At 43.2% G+C, this 17093-nt stretch overlaps 1 protein-coding gene across 1 annotated transcript; it reads left to right on the plus strand.

Annotated features, from left to right (window-relative positions):
* Positions 1 to 5972: 5972 nt before the first annotated feature.
* LOC115081132 (extracellular calcium-sensing receptor-like) lies at positions 5973 to 16514 on the plus strand. The gene is made up of 5 exons (XM_029585640.1): positions 5973 to 6116; positions 6461 to 7300; positions 12884 to 13111; positions 14843 to 14966; positions 15592 to 16514. The coding sequence occupies exons 1-5, from the start codon at positions 5973 to 5975 to the stop codon at positions 16512 to 16514; spliced, it is 2259 nt and encodes a 752-aa protein (XP_029441500.1).
* Positions 16515 to 17093: the final 579 nt, after the last annotated feature.

Below are 17093 nucleotides of genomic sequence, written 5' to 3' on the forward strand. Positions count from 1 at the left end.
AGCGCTCACCCTGCAGCAACCACCCAGCGCTCATCCTGCAGCAACCACCCAGCGCTCATCCTGCAGCAACCATCCAGCGCTCATCCTGCAGCAACCATCCAGCGCTCACCCTGCAGCAACCACCCAGCGCTCATCCTGCAACAACCACCCAGCGCTCATCCTGCAACAACCATCCAGCGCTCACCCTGCAACAACCACCCAGCGCTCATCCTGCAGCAACCATCCAGCGCTCATCCTGCAACAACCATCCAGCGCTCACCCTGCAGCAACCACCCAGCGCTCATCCTGCAGCAACCATCCAGCGCTCATCCTGCAACAACCACCCAGCGCTCATCCTGCAACAACCACCCAGCGCTCATCCTGCAGCAACCACCCAGCGCTCATCCTGCAACAACCATCCAGCGCTCATCCTGCAGCAACCATCCAGCGCTCATCCTGCTAGCAACCACCCAGCTAACCATCCAAAATGTATCCAGCTCTTCCAATACCAATTTTGCAACACCACCTCCTACCTAAAAGACCATCTGCCAGACAAGCCCTTCACTACAACTTGAAAACACTCACCCCTATTCTGATTGCACCAATCACCCAGCTTTTAGGCCTCACCCTCTTTTCACTTTCACTCTTCAATGCACAATCCCTAACAAAAAAATCTCTAATTTTCAATGATTACCTCACCGACGCCAAGCCAGATATTTGCGCTGTAACCGAAACATGGCTCAAGCCCTCAGATACAGCTTTAATAAACCAACTCCCTACGCTGACCTATGACTTCTTCTCACTCCCAAGACTGAAAAAAGAGGAGGGGGAATCCTTCTGGCTACCAAAAAAAGCCTTAACTTCTCCCAACACCCATTCAGTTCTAACACAAAACTGGAAGTCGGTCTCTTCACATCACAACATCTTCAAATCCTTCTTGTCTACGCCCCCCCAGGGCTCCTAGAATCCGATGTCTCCCCCATCCTTGAAATCACCACTACGCTCATCAACCTGGATTCTCCAGCAATCATCTTAGGAGATTTCAATCTGCACATAGACAATCCTTCACCTTCTAACAGCTGCGTAACCCTCCTCACAGCCCTGTCAGCAATGGGATTCCAACAATTAGTCAACGAACCCACACACAAAGCGGGTCACACTCTGGACTTGATTTTCATCAACAAAGGCATTACTACTACATCCAATTTGAAGAACATAAAGGTCCCATGGTCGGATCACACTCTCATCTCTACCTCTTTCGCTCTGAAAGAAACCAACTCTCCTAATATCCGCTCACCTTCATTCCAATACAGGAGGCGATGCCCCCCAGAAGACCTTCACAACCAGCTGGATTCACAGCTCCCTCTATTAGATTTCACCGACCCGAACACTGCCATTCGTTCCTGGAACAACATAACAGAAAACATAGCTAACAAGCTCTGCCCTTCAACTATAAAAAAATCTCACACCAACGCCTCCAACAGACAGCCTTGGTTCACCAATGAACTTAGAAAACTAAAACAAAGCTTAAGAAAGAAAGAAGCGACTTGGCGTAAAACCCCTTGTGACAGCACCATTTCTTCATACAAATCCACACTATATCAGTACAAAGCCCTCACCTCAAAATCAAAAAAAGATTATTTTGCATCTAAGATTCACAACCTGGTCTTTGATGCTAAAGCTCTCTTCGCTTATGTCTCCAGCCTCACTCAAACCATACCGCGAGAAATCCCCTGCGACATGGCACAGTCTAAAGCTGATGAACTCGCTCAGTTTTTCCAAAATAAAATCAACAATCTTTTAACTCAACTGCCTTCCAATACCGCTGACGCCTTTCCATTATATCAACACCCAACCTTCAAAAACTCCAGCCTAAACACTTTTGAGCCCCTCTCTTCCACTGAGATACATGCCATCTTGAGAAGAATGAAACCTTCGTCTCACCCCGCAGACCACATCCCTACCAAACTACTTCTATCCATTCCAGACACAATAGCCACATCATTGACAAACATCATTAACTGCTCTCTAGCCCAAGGATCCTTCCCAGATGATCTCAAAATGGCTTCAATCTCACCACTCCTAAAGAAACCCAACCTTGATCCGAAGGACCCTAACAACTTCCGCCCCATAGCTAACCTTCCATTCATCGCCAAGATCATGGAAAGACTAGTCAACTCTCAACTTTCAAACTACATCGAAGACAACAATCTTCTCTTCGCCCCACAACACGGATTCCGAAAAAATCGAGGCACAGAATCCCTCCTTATCTCTTTGACAGACCATATCCTACTGGGCCTTGACAAAGGAAATTCATACCTATTGATCTTGCTGGACCTGTCCGCAGCGTTCGACACGGTCAACCACGCTATCCTCCTTAACCAGTTGTCATCCATAGGAATCAGCGGCACCGTCCTTTCCTGGTTTAAAACCTTTCTCAACAATAGAGGTTACAAAGTTAAACTCCAAAACAAGGAATCCTCAAGATTCAACTCTGCCATAGGAGTCCCACAAGGTTCGTCTTTATCTCCGACTCTATTCAATATTTACCTTCTTCCTCTCTGCCAACTTCTCACCGACCTCAATCTAAAGTTTTTCCTATACGCAGATGATATTCAAATCATCATCCCTATCAAAGACACATACTCTAATACTCTTGACTACTGGGAATCATGCCACAAAAAAATCAAACAACTACTCAACAGCCTACACCTCATCTTAAATTCCTCTAAGACTGAAATCCTACTCATCTCTCCTGAGAACAACACCTCCAACAGTTCTCTTCCTACCAATCTGCCTACCACACAAGCTAGAGACCTAGGAGTAATAATAGACAACCGGCTAAACTTCAAGGCACACATCAACAAAACAACCAAAGACTGCTTCTATAAACTTCAGGTCCTGAAAAGGATAAGACCTCTTTTCCACGCTCAAGACTTCAGAACGATCATCCAAGCAGTCATTTTTTCGAAACTAGACTATTGCAATTCCCTATTGCTAGGTCTACCATCATCATACTCCAAACCCCTACAGATGGTTCAAAATTCAGCAGCCCGAATCTTGACAGGCGCAAGGAAAAGAGACCACATATCCCCCGTCCTGAAAGAGCTTCACTGGTTACCAGTCTACTTCCGCATCATGTACAAAGCCATAACCATCACCTACAAAACTATACATCAACTTACCACTCTCGATCTTCAATTCCCTCTCCAAACACATAATTCTACCAGACCTACTAGAGATGCTTATAGAGGCTCCCTCCAAGTTCCCCCAGCGAAAACGACCAGACACATCACCATAAGAGATCGCGCCACCTCCACAGCTGGCCCTCTTTTGTGGAATTCCATTCCTACAGACCTCAGACAGGAGCCCTGCCTCCCAACTTTTAGGAAAAAACTTAAGACTTGGTTATTCAAACAAGCATTTCCGGACACAACCCAATGACACATTCCAATGACTCCTAAAACACCACTCCTCTTGTATATAACATTTATTCTGTATACTATATTTAAATTGTATATTGTTTAACCATCTCTTTTCTCTCCTCTCTTCTTCCTTCTCCAAGTTCGGCTACCCTTGTTAAATGTAACTGTACTTTCGGACACCACAGTTCTAGTTTTTGTTTATAATGCACTCCTGTTCGATGTAAACCAGCAAGATATGTTTTCATGATTGCCGGTATATAAAAACTCTAAATAAATAAAAAATAAAAATAAATTAATAGCAGTGGCTATTCCCTAAGTAAAATTGATTAATAGCCATTAATGGACTTCTCCTACAAGAACTTATCCAAACCTTTTTTGAACCCAGTTACACTAACTACACTAACCACATTCTCTGGCAACAAATTCCAGAGCTTTATTGTGCGTTGAGTGAAAAATAATTTTCTCTGATTAGTCTTAAATATGCTACTTGCTAGCTTCATTGAATGCCCCCTTTTCCTTCTATTATTCGAAAGTGTAAATAACCGAGTCACATCTACTCGTTCAAGACCTCTCATGATCTTAAACACCTCTGTCATTTCCCCCCCTCAACCATCTCTTCTCCAAGCTGAATGGTCCTTATCTCTTTTATCTTTTCTCATTGGGGAGCTGTTTCATCTCTTTTATCATTTTGGTCATCCTTCTCTGTACCTTCTCCATCACAACTATATCTTTTTTTGAGATGCGGCGACCAGAATTGTACACAGTATTCAAGATGCGGTCTCACCATGGAGCGATACAGTCTGTGTGCATTAGTCTTTCACCACCCATCACAGGCAGCTCTTTTGGATTGTCACATCCCATATACATGACTCTGCAATTCTTGGCATTGAAACCCAGCTGCCAAATCTTCGACCACTCTTCAAGCTTTCTTAAATCACTTTTCAATCTCTCTACTCCTCCAGGCATGTCCACTCTGTTGCAGATCTTAGTATCATCTGTAAATAGACAAACTTTACCATCTATCCCTTCCGCCAGGTCACTCACAAAGATATTTAACAGAACCAGTCCCAAAACTGATCCCTGTGGCACTCCACTTAACACTGTTTTTTCTTCAGGGTGGGTTCCATTCACCATTACACGCTGTCTCCTGTCAGTCAACGAGTTTGCAATCCAACCAATACCTTGGCACTCACTCCCAAGCTTCTCAATTTGCTCATGAGTCTCCTATGTGGGACTGTATTAAAAGCTTTACTAAAATCTAAGTAAATCCCATCCAGCATTCTTTCCTGATCCAATTCTCTATTCACCCAATCAAAAATATCAATCAGATTTGTCTGACAGGACCTTCCCCTGATGAATCCATGCTGCCTCAGGTTGAGAAACCCACTGGATTGTAGATAATTCACTATCCTTTCCATCAGCAGAGTCTCCATTATTTTTCCCACCACCTAGGTGAGGCTAACATGCCTGTAGATTCTAGCATCTTCTCTGCTCCCACACTTGTGAAGCAGGACCACCACCACTCTTCTCCAATCTTGCAGCTCCACTCCCTTTACCAGGGATCTATTGAACAGGTCCTTCAGCGGACCTACCAGCACATCTGAGCTCCCTCAGTATCCTGGGATGTACCTAATCTAGTCCCATAGCCTTATACCCTTTCAGTTTCCTAGCTCTTTCCATACATTCTCTTCTGTAAATGAAGTATATCATCTACTCCACCCACTCCCATGGTCTTGTCAACTAGCGACGGTCTTTCCTCCAGGGTTTTCTTTAGTGAACAGAGTGAACACCATACTGAAGTATTTGTTTAATATTGTGGCCATTTCTTCGTTTCTTGCAATACATTGATCTTTGTCACCTTTCAGTTTCACTATACCACTTCAAACCTTTGTCCTTTGATGTATCTGAAAAATGTTTTGTCACCTCTCTTAACCTCTTTGGCAAACCTTTCTTCCGCCTGACATTTTGCTTTTCTGATTACTTTCTTCGTCTACTTCAGTTTCACCAGTTATTCTTCCCTGTGTTCCTCTTTTTGGGATCCTTTATATTTTTTGAACGCTGCTTTTTTTTTGCCTTTATTTTATCAGCCATGTCCTTTGAGAACCAGATCCATTTCTTATTTCTTTTACTTTTGTTTACTTTTCTAACATATACATTTGTTGCCTTTGTAATTGCTCTTTTTAGTTTGGCCCACTGTTGTTGCACGTCTCTAATTATCTCCTGGTTGTCTAGTTCTATCTCCAGCTACATCCCCATTTTGACAAAGTCCCTATGTGTAATGGATTTTTACATGAGTAATGGATTTATGCATGTAAAAATGTAATGAAAATACCTACTTCTACCTGTGTAACTCTTTTGAAAATTCACTTCTCAGAGTAAATTAGCTTATCTTCTATGTATATTTTCTGTTATTTTTTTAGTTTACAATACATTATTTACCAACATGTGACTGTCATGGCATTTGCCTTGGAAGAAATTAACAAAAACAGCTATTTACTGCCAAACATTAGCTTGGGCTTCTGGATATACGACTCCTGCAGTGCCCAATCCAGGTCCCTGCAAGGTACAATGTGGCAACTCACCGGAAACAAAGACCCCATTCCAAATTATACCTGCAGAGGAACAGCTCCATTAGCAGCAGTGATTGGAGATACCCAATCTCGGATGTCCATAATCATAGCTCAGCTACTTGGAGTCTACAGACAGACACAGGTATGAATCAGTTGGTTATAACAAACTCTGGACTATCCTATTGCTCTGGCTAGCTGTAAAGACAATATCAATGCGTTGCTTGATATCCTTCAAAAGCCAAACTGAAGTTGTGATTGTATGGGAAGTTATCATGGTTGCTATTATTTAATGTAAAGAAAGAGGATGGATGTGTAGAGGTGAAGAAGTTGATCACCTTTGATCTAAAGGACATGGCTAGGGCAGAAAAAAGTTTAGTATGTCTTGAGAAACCCTGTAAGAAAAAGTAAAAAAATAATTTATCACTCTTATAAATGTTGATCAAGGGTAAGAAAAACTAAATAATGCTGTTGGTGAAATTCTTCTAGATCAGCTATGCGTCAACTGTCGCCACTCTTAGTGATAAAAGTCGATTTCCCTCTTTCCTCCGCACAACTCCAAGTGATGAGTTACAGTCTTTGGGCATCGCCCGGTTGATCACTTTCTTTGGTTGGACATGGGTTGGAATCCTCGCAGAGGACAGTGAATATGGACAGATTGGGAGTCAGATGCTAAAAGAAGAGCTGGTCAAGGCTGGGGTGTGCGTAGCCTTCTACGAAATCATCCCCCTGTTTTATTCTCAAGAGAAGACTCTGCGTATTGTGGAGGTGGTGAAGAAGTTGACAGCCAGAGTCATTGTGGCCTTTTCCCCTGGTAACAATCTCTATCCGGTGATGCAGGCAATTGCAAAGAGTGATATACATGGGAAAGTCTGGATTGCTTCTGATGGCTGGGCTTTCAATGACAAATTTAATGAAAAGGATTTCTTAAAAACTCTGAAAGGAACTCTTGCACTCTTTGTTCCTACAGGCAGCATTCAAAACTTCAAAGAATACCTCTATAACCTTCATCCTTTCAGAACTACAGAAGATATCTTTGTTGCCCAATTTTGGGAAGTGGTCTTTGGCTGTAGGTGGGCTGACCCCAACATGGACCAGGCTACTCTTCAAGAGCTAAGCAGAAAAGGGAAACTCTGCACAGGGAAAGAAGATTTGAAGACCATTAATAACAATTTCTTTGATATGACAAATCTAAGGTCCGTGTATAACGCTTATAATGCTGTGTACACCGTGGCTCATGCCCTGCATGCCATGTATGCTTGTGAACCTGGAAAAGGACCTTTCTTCAATGGGACATGTGGGGACTTTAAACACTTTGAGCCTTGGCAGGTATGGGTTAATGTTTGAGATATTTGACTTTCAGTATTAGGGGTTGGAAGAAGAAACATTTTTGTTTTGTTTTATTTTTGGAGGTTTACTTTTGCATGCATTTTGTTTCCTCAAATGTTTAAATGTTTATTTAATATTTTAACAAAATAAATGAAATAAACAATGAAATACCACCAAAAATAAAATGGCCTTCTGAGGCCTCCCAAGACCCCCACTCATCCCTTTCACCTGAAAAATACCAAGACCAGGATGGTCCCCTGCCCCCATGTACCTGGTCCAGGGGGTATCCGACAGTGAGGCCTAGGCCTATATCGAAGCCTTCACCTTGCATAGGGCATATGCTAAAGTCACCTACCATGGCCTAGGCTTATGCAAAGCTGAGCCTTCAGTGTTGGGATGGTCTGTGACCTTGGCCTATGCCCTACACAAGGCCCAGGCTTTAAGTCTTGGACCCAATGCCTAGGCCTCGGCCAGGACCATGGCGCTAGGCCAGGACCCAGCTCAGAAGATGGGTCCCAATACCTAGGCCTCAGCCTAGGCCAGGGCCTGGACCTGATGCTATAACCAAGTCCGGAGACTAGGCATTGACGCTTTGCCCTTACCTGGACCCAGGCCCAAGACTGGGACATGATGACTGTTTCTCTGCCTGGGCTCAGGCCTGACAGTGGGACCCAGTCCGGAGACCGGGTCTCAACACCTGGGCCTTGACACAAGGTTTGGAAGAGGCCATGGAACCCAGGTCTCTGAGTTCTTCTCGTCCGTCTTCTTTCTTTGGCTCTTGAAGCCAACTGATGTCATCCTCTGAGGTTATACCAGAATTAATTAACTCCAGAATATTCACCTCAGTGGACAGCACCATTTTGATGTATAGCAATGCCGTATGAAGCCGTACACCAAAATGACACTGTCTGCTGAGGTGAATTAGTCGGATTTAACTCCGATGTGATCCCAGAGGATGACTTCAATTGGCTTCCAGAGCTGAAGAAAGAAAAGGAGGGCTGCAATGCCTGGGCCTCAACCTGAGGCTGAGGCTCAAGTATAGGGCCTGGGGCCAAACTGAGGCCCTGGCGCCAAGAAACGATCTCCAGTCCATGTCACGGCAACAGGTCTAGGCCCAGGACCTAGCCTAGTTCGAGGTCCAGCCGTTATGACCTGGCCTGTGCTTCAGGTCCTGCCCTCAGGCCTGAGCCTGGGCCTAGACCGTGACACTGGCTCTCCGAAGCAGGTAAGTTTTGTTTTTTTTTTACATTTTTTGGGGTCTCATTCAAGGCCCCTGTGTTAGGTCTGGGCTTCTGCCGAGACCCTGTTTTCACACTTCGGTCCAGACCATGTGGTTCATGTGTCTGGCCATGGCTTTGGGCCTAGGATTAGGCCAAGGCCCCAGCATCACAGTCTGCCCTAGTACAAGGTCCTTGATGTTGGTCTCGGCCTATTCCCTAGACGAGGCCTCTGCTTCGGGCCTGAGCTTAAGCCCAAGCCCAAGCCCAACTAGTTTTCATCAGTTTTCAATTGTTTTGGTTTGATAACAGAATGAAATGAAATAGGAAATTTCATCTAATTTCCTATTTCATTTCTCCCAAATGCCCATTCCTAGTAATCATGGCCTGTACATTTCACTACATTACAATGGAACACAGTCTGAAGTACATTTTTAAAAGGGTATCTAACTGCAGAAGTACATAAACTATAGATATTTTAGCCTACAGAAAATGAATTGGTCTTAAAACTTACATATATTCTATTTGACTATTGACTTGCTATGTGGCTAAACATTTGTATGGCTATTTAAGAAGTATTGAAAATTATGACCATCTGAATACTTAGGGCCGGATTTTATAAATTTGCGCGAGGGCGTACTTTTGTTCGCGCACCAGGCGCGAACAAAAGTATGCTGGATTTTATAAGATATGCGCATAGCCGCGCGTATCTTATAAAATCCAGGGTCTGCGCGCGCAAGGGGGTGCACATTTGTGCAACCTGCGCGCGCCAAGCCCAGCGCGCGTTGCCTGTTCCCTCCAAGGCCGCTCCAAATTGGAGCGGTCTCAGAGGAAACTTTCCTTCGCCCTCCCTTCCCCTACCTAACCCACCCCTCCAGCCCTATCTAAAGCCCCCCCCCTACCTTTGTTGCCAGATTTATGCCTGCTGAAAGGAGGCGTAAATCTGCGCGCGCCAGCGGCCCGCTGGCGCGCCATCACCCGACCCAGGGGCTGGTCCGGAGGCCTCGACCACGCCCCTGGGCCAGCGTCATGCCCCGGCCCTGCCCCGTACACGCCCCGTACATGCCCCGTACACGCCCCCTCCCCTCCCCTTTTACGAAACCCCGGGACTTACGCGATTCCTGGGTCTCTGCGCGCGCCGGCGGCCTATGCAAAATAGGCACGCCGGCGCGCACTGGGCATTTAAAATCCGGCCCACAATGTTTGTATATATAGTTCTGTCAAACTGCTGCTCTCTGCAGTTCACAGTTTCCATAAAATGATAGTGTGCTTTGTGCAGCAGCATACATAAATATAACATATATATTTAACCAGCCCATTCCCCCTACCTGCTGAGTCTTAGCCACATCATTGCAGCCTCTGGAGAAAGGCATGGTTTTGAGCTATAGGGAGCAAATTTTCCTGCGGGGTCCAAAGAATTTTAAAAATGTTGTTTATTTCAGGATCCCAGTAAAGCCTTTTCCTTCCTTTAGGCCCCACTGAAGAACAGGAAACTTCTCCTCCTTCATCAAACAACTCATTGAGATGGATGCTGATGGATGATGTATCAGTGGTTCCACTCCTTCTGACTGTTTTTTACTCTTTTAACTCATACCAGGGAGAGACACTTGTACTCTAATATCTCCACACAATATCTCTGATCTTTTCAGAACCAGATTCAGGTTCTAACATTTCAGAAATCCTCTTAATAACTCCCCTTATAACTTCATGGAGCCATCCTATATACCACTTTGAAAACCTTTCAGCTTTGGGAGAAGGACCAACCTTTCAATCACCATCTTCTTCACACTTCCCCCCCCCCCCCCCCCCCCCCCCCCCCACGCACCTTCCAGTACTGGAAGGATCCTAATGATAAAACATAGTGCAACTTATGTTACAGAGGAGGCATATCAATTTTTTAAAATAAACAAATATAGTCAAAGCTGACAGTAGCCACATATAGGTTGAGACAGAGTATGTAAATTAAAGGATTAAATAAATAGGTGGCTCAATAAATAGGTGGGCAATGAGAGGTAGGTGCATATAGCAGGTGTTCTTTCCATACCTACAGACTCTCTTGATTTGGTGAGGAGACTCCAGAATTCAAAAGAAATTGCCACATCTCCAGGCCAACATCCAAAACCTCTAGGTGCTGCAGCGGATGCAGGCCTCAGAATTCAAAAGTTGCCTGACCACATGCGGAGTGGAGGAGGAAGAGGAGTGACAAACTCAGGCCTATGTGGTCAAAAGAAGAAGAAGCATCAGCCACTGCATGGGGGAAGGAGAAACAGGAGCAGCCTGGGCACAGCATGATGGAAGGAAACTGGAAAAGAACTGTTGGCTCCCTCACGAAGGAAGAAGAAACAATGTCCATGGGGTGGAAGGTGCAACAGATTTTGGTTTCTGGCATACAGAATCAGCTGGTCCCTATAAAGGTTGCATGTTAGCAGAATGTCTACTATGTACGTACATTTTAAAACTGAAACACACATGTAGAATTTCCTACCACACTTGCAAAATGCTCCAAGGAATGGCTCTTTACTCTTTGGCTCAGAGGATGCATGAGCAGTAAGTTTCTGTATGGTTTTAGGTTAATGAAAATCCACTTATGAAGACTCAGCAAATCCATCCCTGTTAACTGCTTCCTTACTCTGCAGAGATCCTGACCAACCCTTTGAAAATGCACCCAATTATATTTTCCAAAATGTCTTTTTACTTTGTGTTATACTGATGCACAGATGTTTTAGAAAATTCTAGGCTTCTCTGTTTCTTTGCTTGTTATGATTAACTTTCTTAGGCTGATATCAACTTTACATAAATAAGATATAAAGCGATACCTCATCAGGACAACCAGATAAAAGGCTTTACAACCTGCAAGGAACCCAAGTTGTCCAGGACCTATTAGATGTCTAGTACTCTATGCTACTAGGTGTCTACAAAGAAGCCACAGGAGAACCCTGCTCTTCACAGCTGTCTACAGATTTCAACTGAAACCTGAAATAAATTTAGTGGTCTGTGGTGTGTTTCAGGGAAACAAATCAATTACAGTGAACACTCAATGAGAAACACTCCTGTACCTTCTTCCCTTCGCTCTCACCTTAGAATTGCAGGAGCTTCTGAGAAGAGTCAAAACATCCATCTTATGTGACATACAGGCTTAACTTCCAACCATCCCCTTGCCACCCCACTTTCCAAGATGAGTCTACTTTGGCAATGCAAACCACAGATTGGGCCAAGAAGGAAATGTAGAGTTCCCTTGAAATTATATCAGCTGCTGGCACGCGCAGGTTATAAAATTGGATGGCGGGCGCGCATGCATGCTGGATTTTACAATCTGCGCACATGTGCGGGAGGAGCGCACGGGGGTTGTGTGTGAATTTTCGCTAACCTTGCTTGGCAACGCAATCGAGCCTCCACCATTTTCCTCCCAGGCCTCGACAATTAAGAAGCAGACTGAGAGGGAACTTCCCTACCCCTACCTAAACTCCTTCTCTCTTCCCCTCTCCTCCCCACCCCCTAAACCCTTCCTATCAACTTTCATTTTTTTAAATTGTTTTATTACTTACTGCTCCCCTAGAGCAGAAGTGGTTTGTGTGCACCAGCCGGCTCCCAGTACACACTTTCCCAGGACAGCGGCTAATGGCCGTTGTCCCGGCCGGCCTCAGTCCTGCACCGCTCATCACCATCCACACCACGCCCCTCCAGCCCGCCCCTTTTTTAGGTCCCAGCATTTGTGTAAGTCTCGATTTTTACTCGTGCGGCCGTTTGAAAATTCAGCCTATTGTTTCTAAAGGTAGGCTTCCTGGTAGGTCCTATATCTGCTAATGAAGTCCAGGTTTTACCACAATATATGTGAAGACCGATTGTGATTTCTATTAGAAAAACACAGATTTCAGGGGCCCATGCATAGAATGAGAGTAAAACCAGGACTGGACCATTTTGACCAGCAGTAACTGACCAATTGAAAACCTTATCTGTAGTACATAGGGTATGTTTATGGCAGAGAAAAAATATACATCTTTAATTTAAAAATTATTTGAGGATTTTCCTCTATTATGGAACTTAACAAATTAGAGAATGTAATTCTTTCCTTGGGCATATTTCAATTGTGTATTAAATCTATGAAGGTGCCCAAAACACCAGATCAACCACCTGGTTAGATCAGAATGAAGTGAGATAAACATAGTCAGGAAGCTGAAGTGATATTTCAAGCTGCATTTTAGGTATGTAGACTTCAGTGATTTTTAGGATACTACACATGTTTCTCAGGTAGAAAGTATTACAAATTCTAGATATGACTGGCAAAGGTGAGACAAAGTTGTACGCCTGTGAAATTAGATTGCCACCGATAAAATCATTGCAGACATATTTTCTTTTCATGGCACAGCTCCTGCATTATGTAAAGAAGGTGCGTTTCAAGAACACCATGGGCCGGGAGGTTTTCTTTGATCAAAATGGAAACCCGCCAGCTTCTTATGACATTCTTAACTGGCAACTGTCTTCGAGTGGTTACTTTGATTATATAAAGATCGGCCACTATGACTCTGGAGCAGCAGGTGGCCAGGACATCAAAATCAACACCAGCGCCATCATGTGGACTGAAAACTATACACAGGTTAGATGACTCTCCACCTACCCTTCCCTCCCTCTCATCTCCATAGAGAACTGATTGATAAGATACTGAGTAATAGTGATGGGATGAACCTTCTTTGACATGACTGAAATCCAATTTTGGATACATTTATATTTGACTTGGATAAACTTGAAGAAAGTCATCTTCACTTTGCTTTGAATCCAATTCCTATTGATTTATCAGTAATTAGAAGCTGTCTGGGATCTTTAGCTCTTTAGTCAGCACCCCAGAATCCAGGGTTCACCAGTCTGTATCTTGGGAAGACTTCTATGGGAAGAGATAGCAAAAGTCAGTACTAATTTTTACGTATTTATTTAGTTTCCACCATTCGTGACACTTCAAAGTGAATTACATTCCAGTACTGTAGTTATTTCATTATCCTAGAGGGCTTGCAAACTAAGGGGGCCATTTACTAAACTACGGTATTGTTCATGGAGGGGATAACACCGCTGGAGTCAAAAAGCAGCAGAACTCAGCATTACTGCTAAGTAAATTCCACGGTATTTTTCCAGCTGTAAAATACCACCAGGAGAAATACTGCTGCATTACTTGTGCCCACAGTTTCACACCATGGCAACTTTGGGGCTGACATGTCTTAAAGGTGCCAACTAACACCCTCTTAGGTGTGGAAAAAGACTCTGTCGGTCTCTATAGACCCTCCTGACCTCCCCCACTCTTCCAGTGTGTTGCTTGCTTGTAATAATGCAACTTCCCAATCCATGTTCTTACCCCTACTTTCCCAATCCATGTTCTTACCCCTACTTTCTGTTTCCACTAAATCTGCTAGTGGAATATTCAGGTCATCTTCCAACCTCTCAGTAAAGAAATATTTTGCATTTTGCCTCTGAAACTTCCTCCCTCAAACATCATTTCATGACCCCCCTGTTCTTGCAACTTTATTTCTATGAAATGTTTTACCATTCTGTACTATTGAATCCTGTCAAATATCACTTCCCCTCTCTCCTCCAGCATTCTCATTTTGCGTGTCTTAAGTCTCTCTTTGAATAGTTTCTGTTTCAGGCTTTGTATCATTGTAGTAGCCCTTATCTCAACTACTTCCATCCCCTCAGTTTCCTAATGGAAGAACGGTCTCCAATGATCAACAGAATATTCAGGATGGGGTCTCACTAATGACCGATGCATGGGCAATATGACCTCCTTTCTCCTGCTGATAATACCTCTGCTTATGCAACTCAGCATGCAATTAACTTTCCCTGTCATTTTATAACATCGACTGGTTACCTTTTAGCCAGTGCAGATGATTACAAATACATCAATCCCCTTTTTAACAGTTTTCAGGTTTTGTACTCAAATGTATATTATAATCTTTATTCCCCCTTCTTATTTCCTACTCCAAGTTTACACATCCTTGTTATAATGTAACTTTATTCTCCTTCAAATTGTCTACTGTTTTGGTTGGTTATAGTTTCTACTTGTTCGATGTAAACCGATTTGATTTGTATAAAGAAATTCAGTATATAAAAGCCTTCAATAAATAAATAAATAAATAAATAAAATGATATGTAATTTGTTGATTTTTGTGCTTCAAATGCATGATTTTACAATTTTTAACATCCATTTCAGACCATTCTTTCAGTCTTCCTTTTTTTCACCTCTTCCAGTCTGTCCTCTGTTGTCTGAAATAGAGAACTTCTTGATTAATTATTAATTGATAAATGTGCTCTGTCTCCCTCCACACTTCTCTCCATTAAGGCTCCTGTCTCTGTCTGCAGTGAGAGCTGTGGTCCTGGGTTCCGGAAGGCCATTCTGGAAGGGCAACCTGCCTGCTGCTTTGACTGCGTCCCCTGCTCTGAAGATGAGTTTAGTAACATAACAGGCGAGTGCTATGAATTCCACTCAGTAGTGACCACATTTGTAGGATGGAGGGTTGGTATTAGAGGGTACATTGGTTCTGTCTAGGTCAGTTGATGGACCACAGAATTACAGGCTAATGCATTTTCAAGTCCATTCAGATGTTTATAGACAGACATGTTCCAGTATACATACAATTTTTAAAAGCACATTTCTCAGTGAAGAATTATTTTGTACTGTATGCACTTATTTGAAAAAAAAATGTATATACACAATCCAAAACTTTCGGTGGGGTACAACAAAAATACATAATAAAAAGAAGATATCTACCAATAGATATCAGTATATGAATAGTGTGCTTCACATACCCAACACTGGCCTTAGTCAAACTTAGTTAAAGCACCCCAAAGGAAAAAGGAAAATCACAGCCAGTCATGTGATTCCTTAGTTGCTAATTGGAAATTAATCTATTTTCATGGCCAAAAGCTTCCATAAACAGGCTAATAGATTTAATTTACCAAAATGATAGGCACAAAAAGATGGGAAAAGGTAAAGCCTCTCTAAAGGTGAATGATACTCACATTCTAATTTCTATTAATATAATGATTTTTCCTCATCAAAGCCATGAATGGAATTGCTTCTTCCTCCAGATGCCACAGAGTGCAAGAAGTGCCCCAGTGACCAATGGCCCACCAAGAGAAAAGATGGATGCCGTAAGAAGTCCATCGAATTTCTGTCCTATCAAGAACCCTTGGGCATGGTTCTGGCAGTTATCTCAGTGCTTAGTGCCCTAATGCCATCCACTATCCTTGTTGTCTTCTTCCAGAGCCGCCACACCCCAGTTGTGAAAGCAAACAACCGTGAACTCAGCTACCTCCTGTTATTAGCCCTTATCCTGTGCTTTGGGTGCTCATTAGTGTTCATAGGCCATCCCACAACACTGACCTGCATGGTGCGTCAGATGGCATTTGGCATTGTGTTCATCATCTGTATCTCTTGCCTGCTGGCCAAGACCATCATGGTGGTCATAGCCTTCAAGGCCACCAAACCAAACAGCAACCTAAGGTCATGGGTGGGACCACGACTACCCAGTGCCCTGGTATTAGCCTGCAGCCTGGTCCAGGTCCTCATCTGTGTCACTTGGCTGATAGTGGCTCCCCCATTTCCCCAAATGAACATGAAATCCCAGATGGGGAAGATAATCCTTGAATGCAATGAAGGGTCATTGACTGCATTCTGGTGCATGCTGGGATACATGGGCTTGTTGTCTACTATCAGCTTCATTGTAGCGTTTTTAGCTAGAAAGTTGCCCGACAGCTTTAATGAGGCTAAGTTCATCACCTTCAGCATGCTTATATTCATTGCTGTCTGGCTCTCTTTCATTCCTGCTTTTCTAAGCACAACAGGGAAATACACAGTGGCTGTGGAAATATTTGCTATTCTGTCCTCCAGTGCTGGCTTGTTGGGTTGTATATTCTTCCCCAAATGTTATATCATCCTAATCAGACCAGACATGAACACCAAGGAATTCCTAATGGGGAAAGCCACAGGGAGCCTCAAGAAAACAAAGTAATTGCATTGTAACATATTGGTTAATAAATATCATATTTTGTATGATGTAATATTGTTTTCTGAAAATATTTTTTCTTGAAGCAGCTGTCTTAATAAATAAAAAAAGAACATGGTTGACATTTGATCTAAAAAATACTTCTCCTCTTAAGTTGAACATTAGAACCTGGAAGTAACATTGGTAAGTCATCACATGAGCATCTCAGCCAATTTGGTGTTACCAGAGATTGCCACAGCACACTCAACCGACAATTTCAATGTGTTATCCACTATGACGCCTAGATCTCTTTCTTGGGTTGTAGCACCTAATGTGGAACCAAATATTGTGTAACTATAGTATGGATTATTTTTCCCTATATGCATCACCTTGCACTTATCCACATTAAATTTCATCTGCCATTTTGATGCCCAGTTTTCCAGTCTCATAAGGTCTTCCTGTAATTTATCACAATCTGCTTGTGATTTAACTACTCTGAACAATTTTGTATCATCTGCAAATTTGATTATCTCACTCGTCGTATTTCTTTCCAGATCATTTATAAATATATTGAAAATTAAGGGTCCCAATACAGATCCCTGCCCA

This window comes from Rhinatrema bivittatum, chromosome 19 (assembly GCF_901001135.1).
Source record: "Rhinatrema bivittatum chromosome 19, aRhiBiv1.1, whole genome shotgun sequence".
Lineage (NCBI taxonomy): Eukaryota > Metazoa > Chordata > Amphibia > Gymnophiona > Rhinatrematidae > Rhinatrema > Rhinatrema bivittatum.

What these genes read in the sequence shown, in the direction of transcription:
- LOC115081132 (XM_029585640.1), top strand. Translation starts at nt 5,973, where the DNA reads ATGTGGCAACTCACCGGAAACAAAGACCCCATTCCAAATTATACCTGC. An exon ending in GAGTCTACAGACAGACACAG is followed by an intron (nt 6,117 to 6,460) that starts GTATGAATCAGT and finishes AAATTCTTCTAG; the next exon opens with ATCAGCTATGCGTCAACTGT. An exon ending in TGAGTTTAGTAACATAACAG is followed by an intron (nt 14,967 to 15,591) that starts GCGAGTGCTATG and finishes TTCTTCCTCCAG; the next exon opens with ATGCCACAGAGTGCAAGAAG.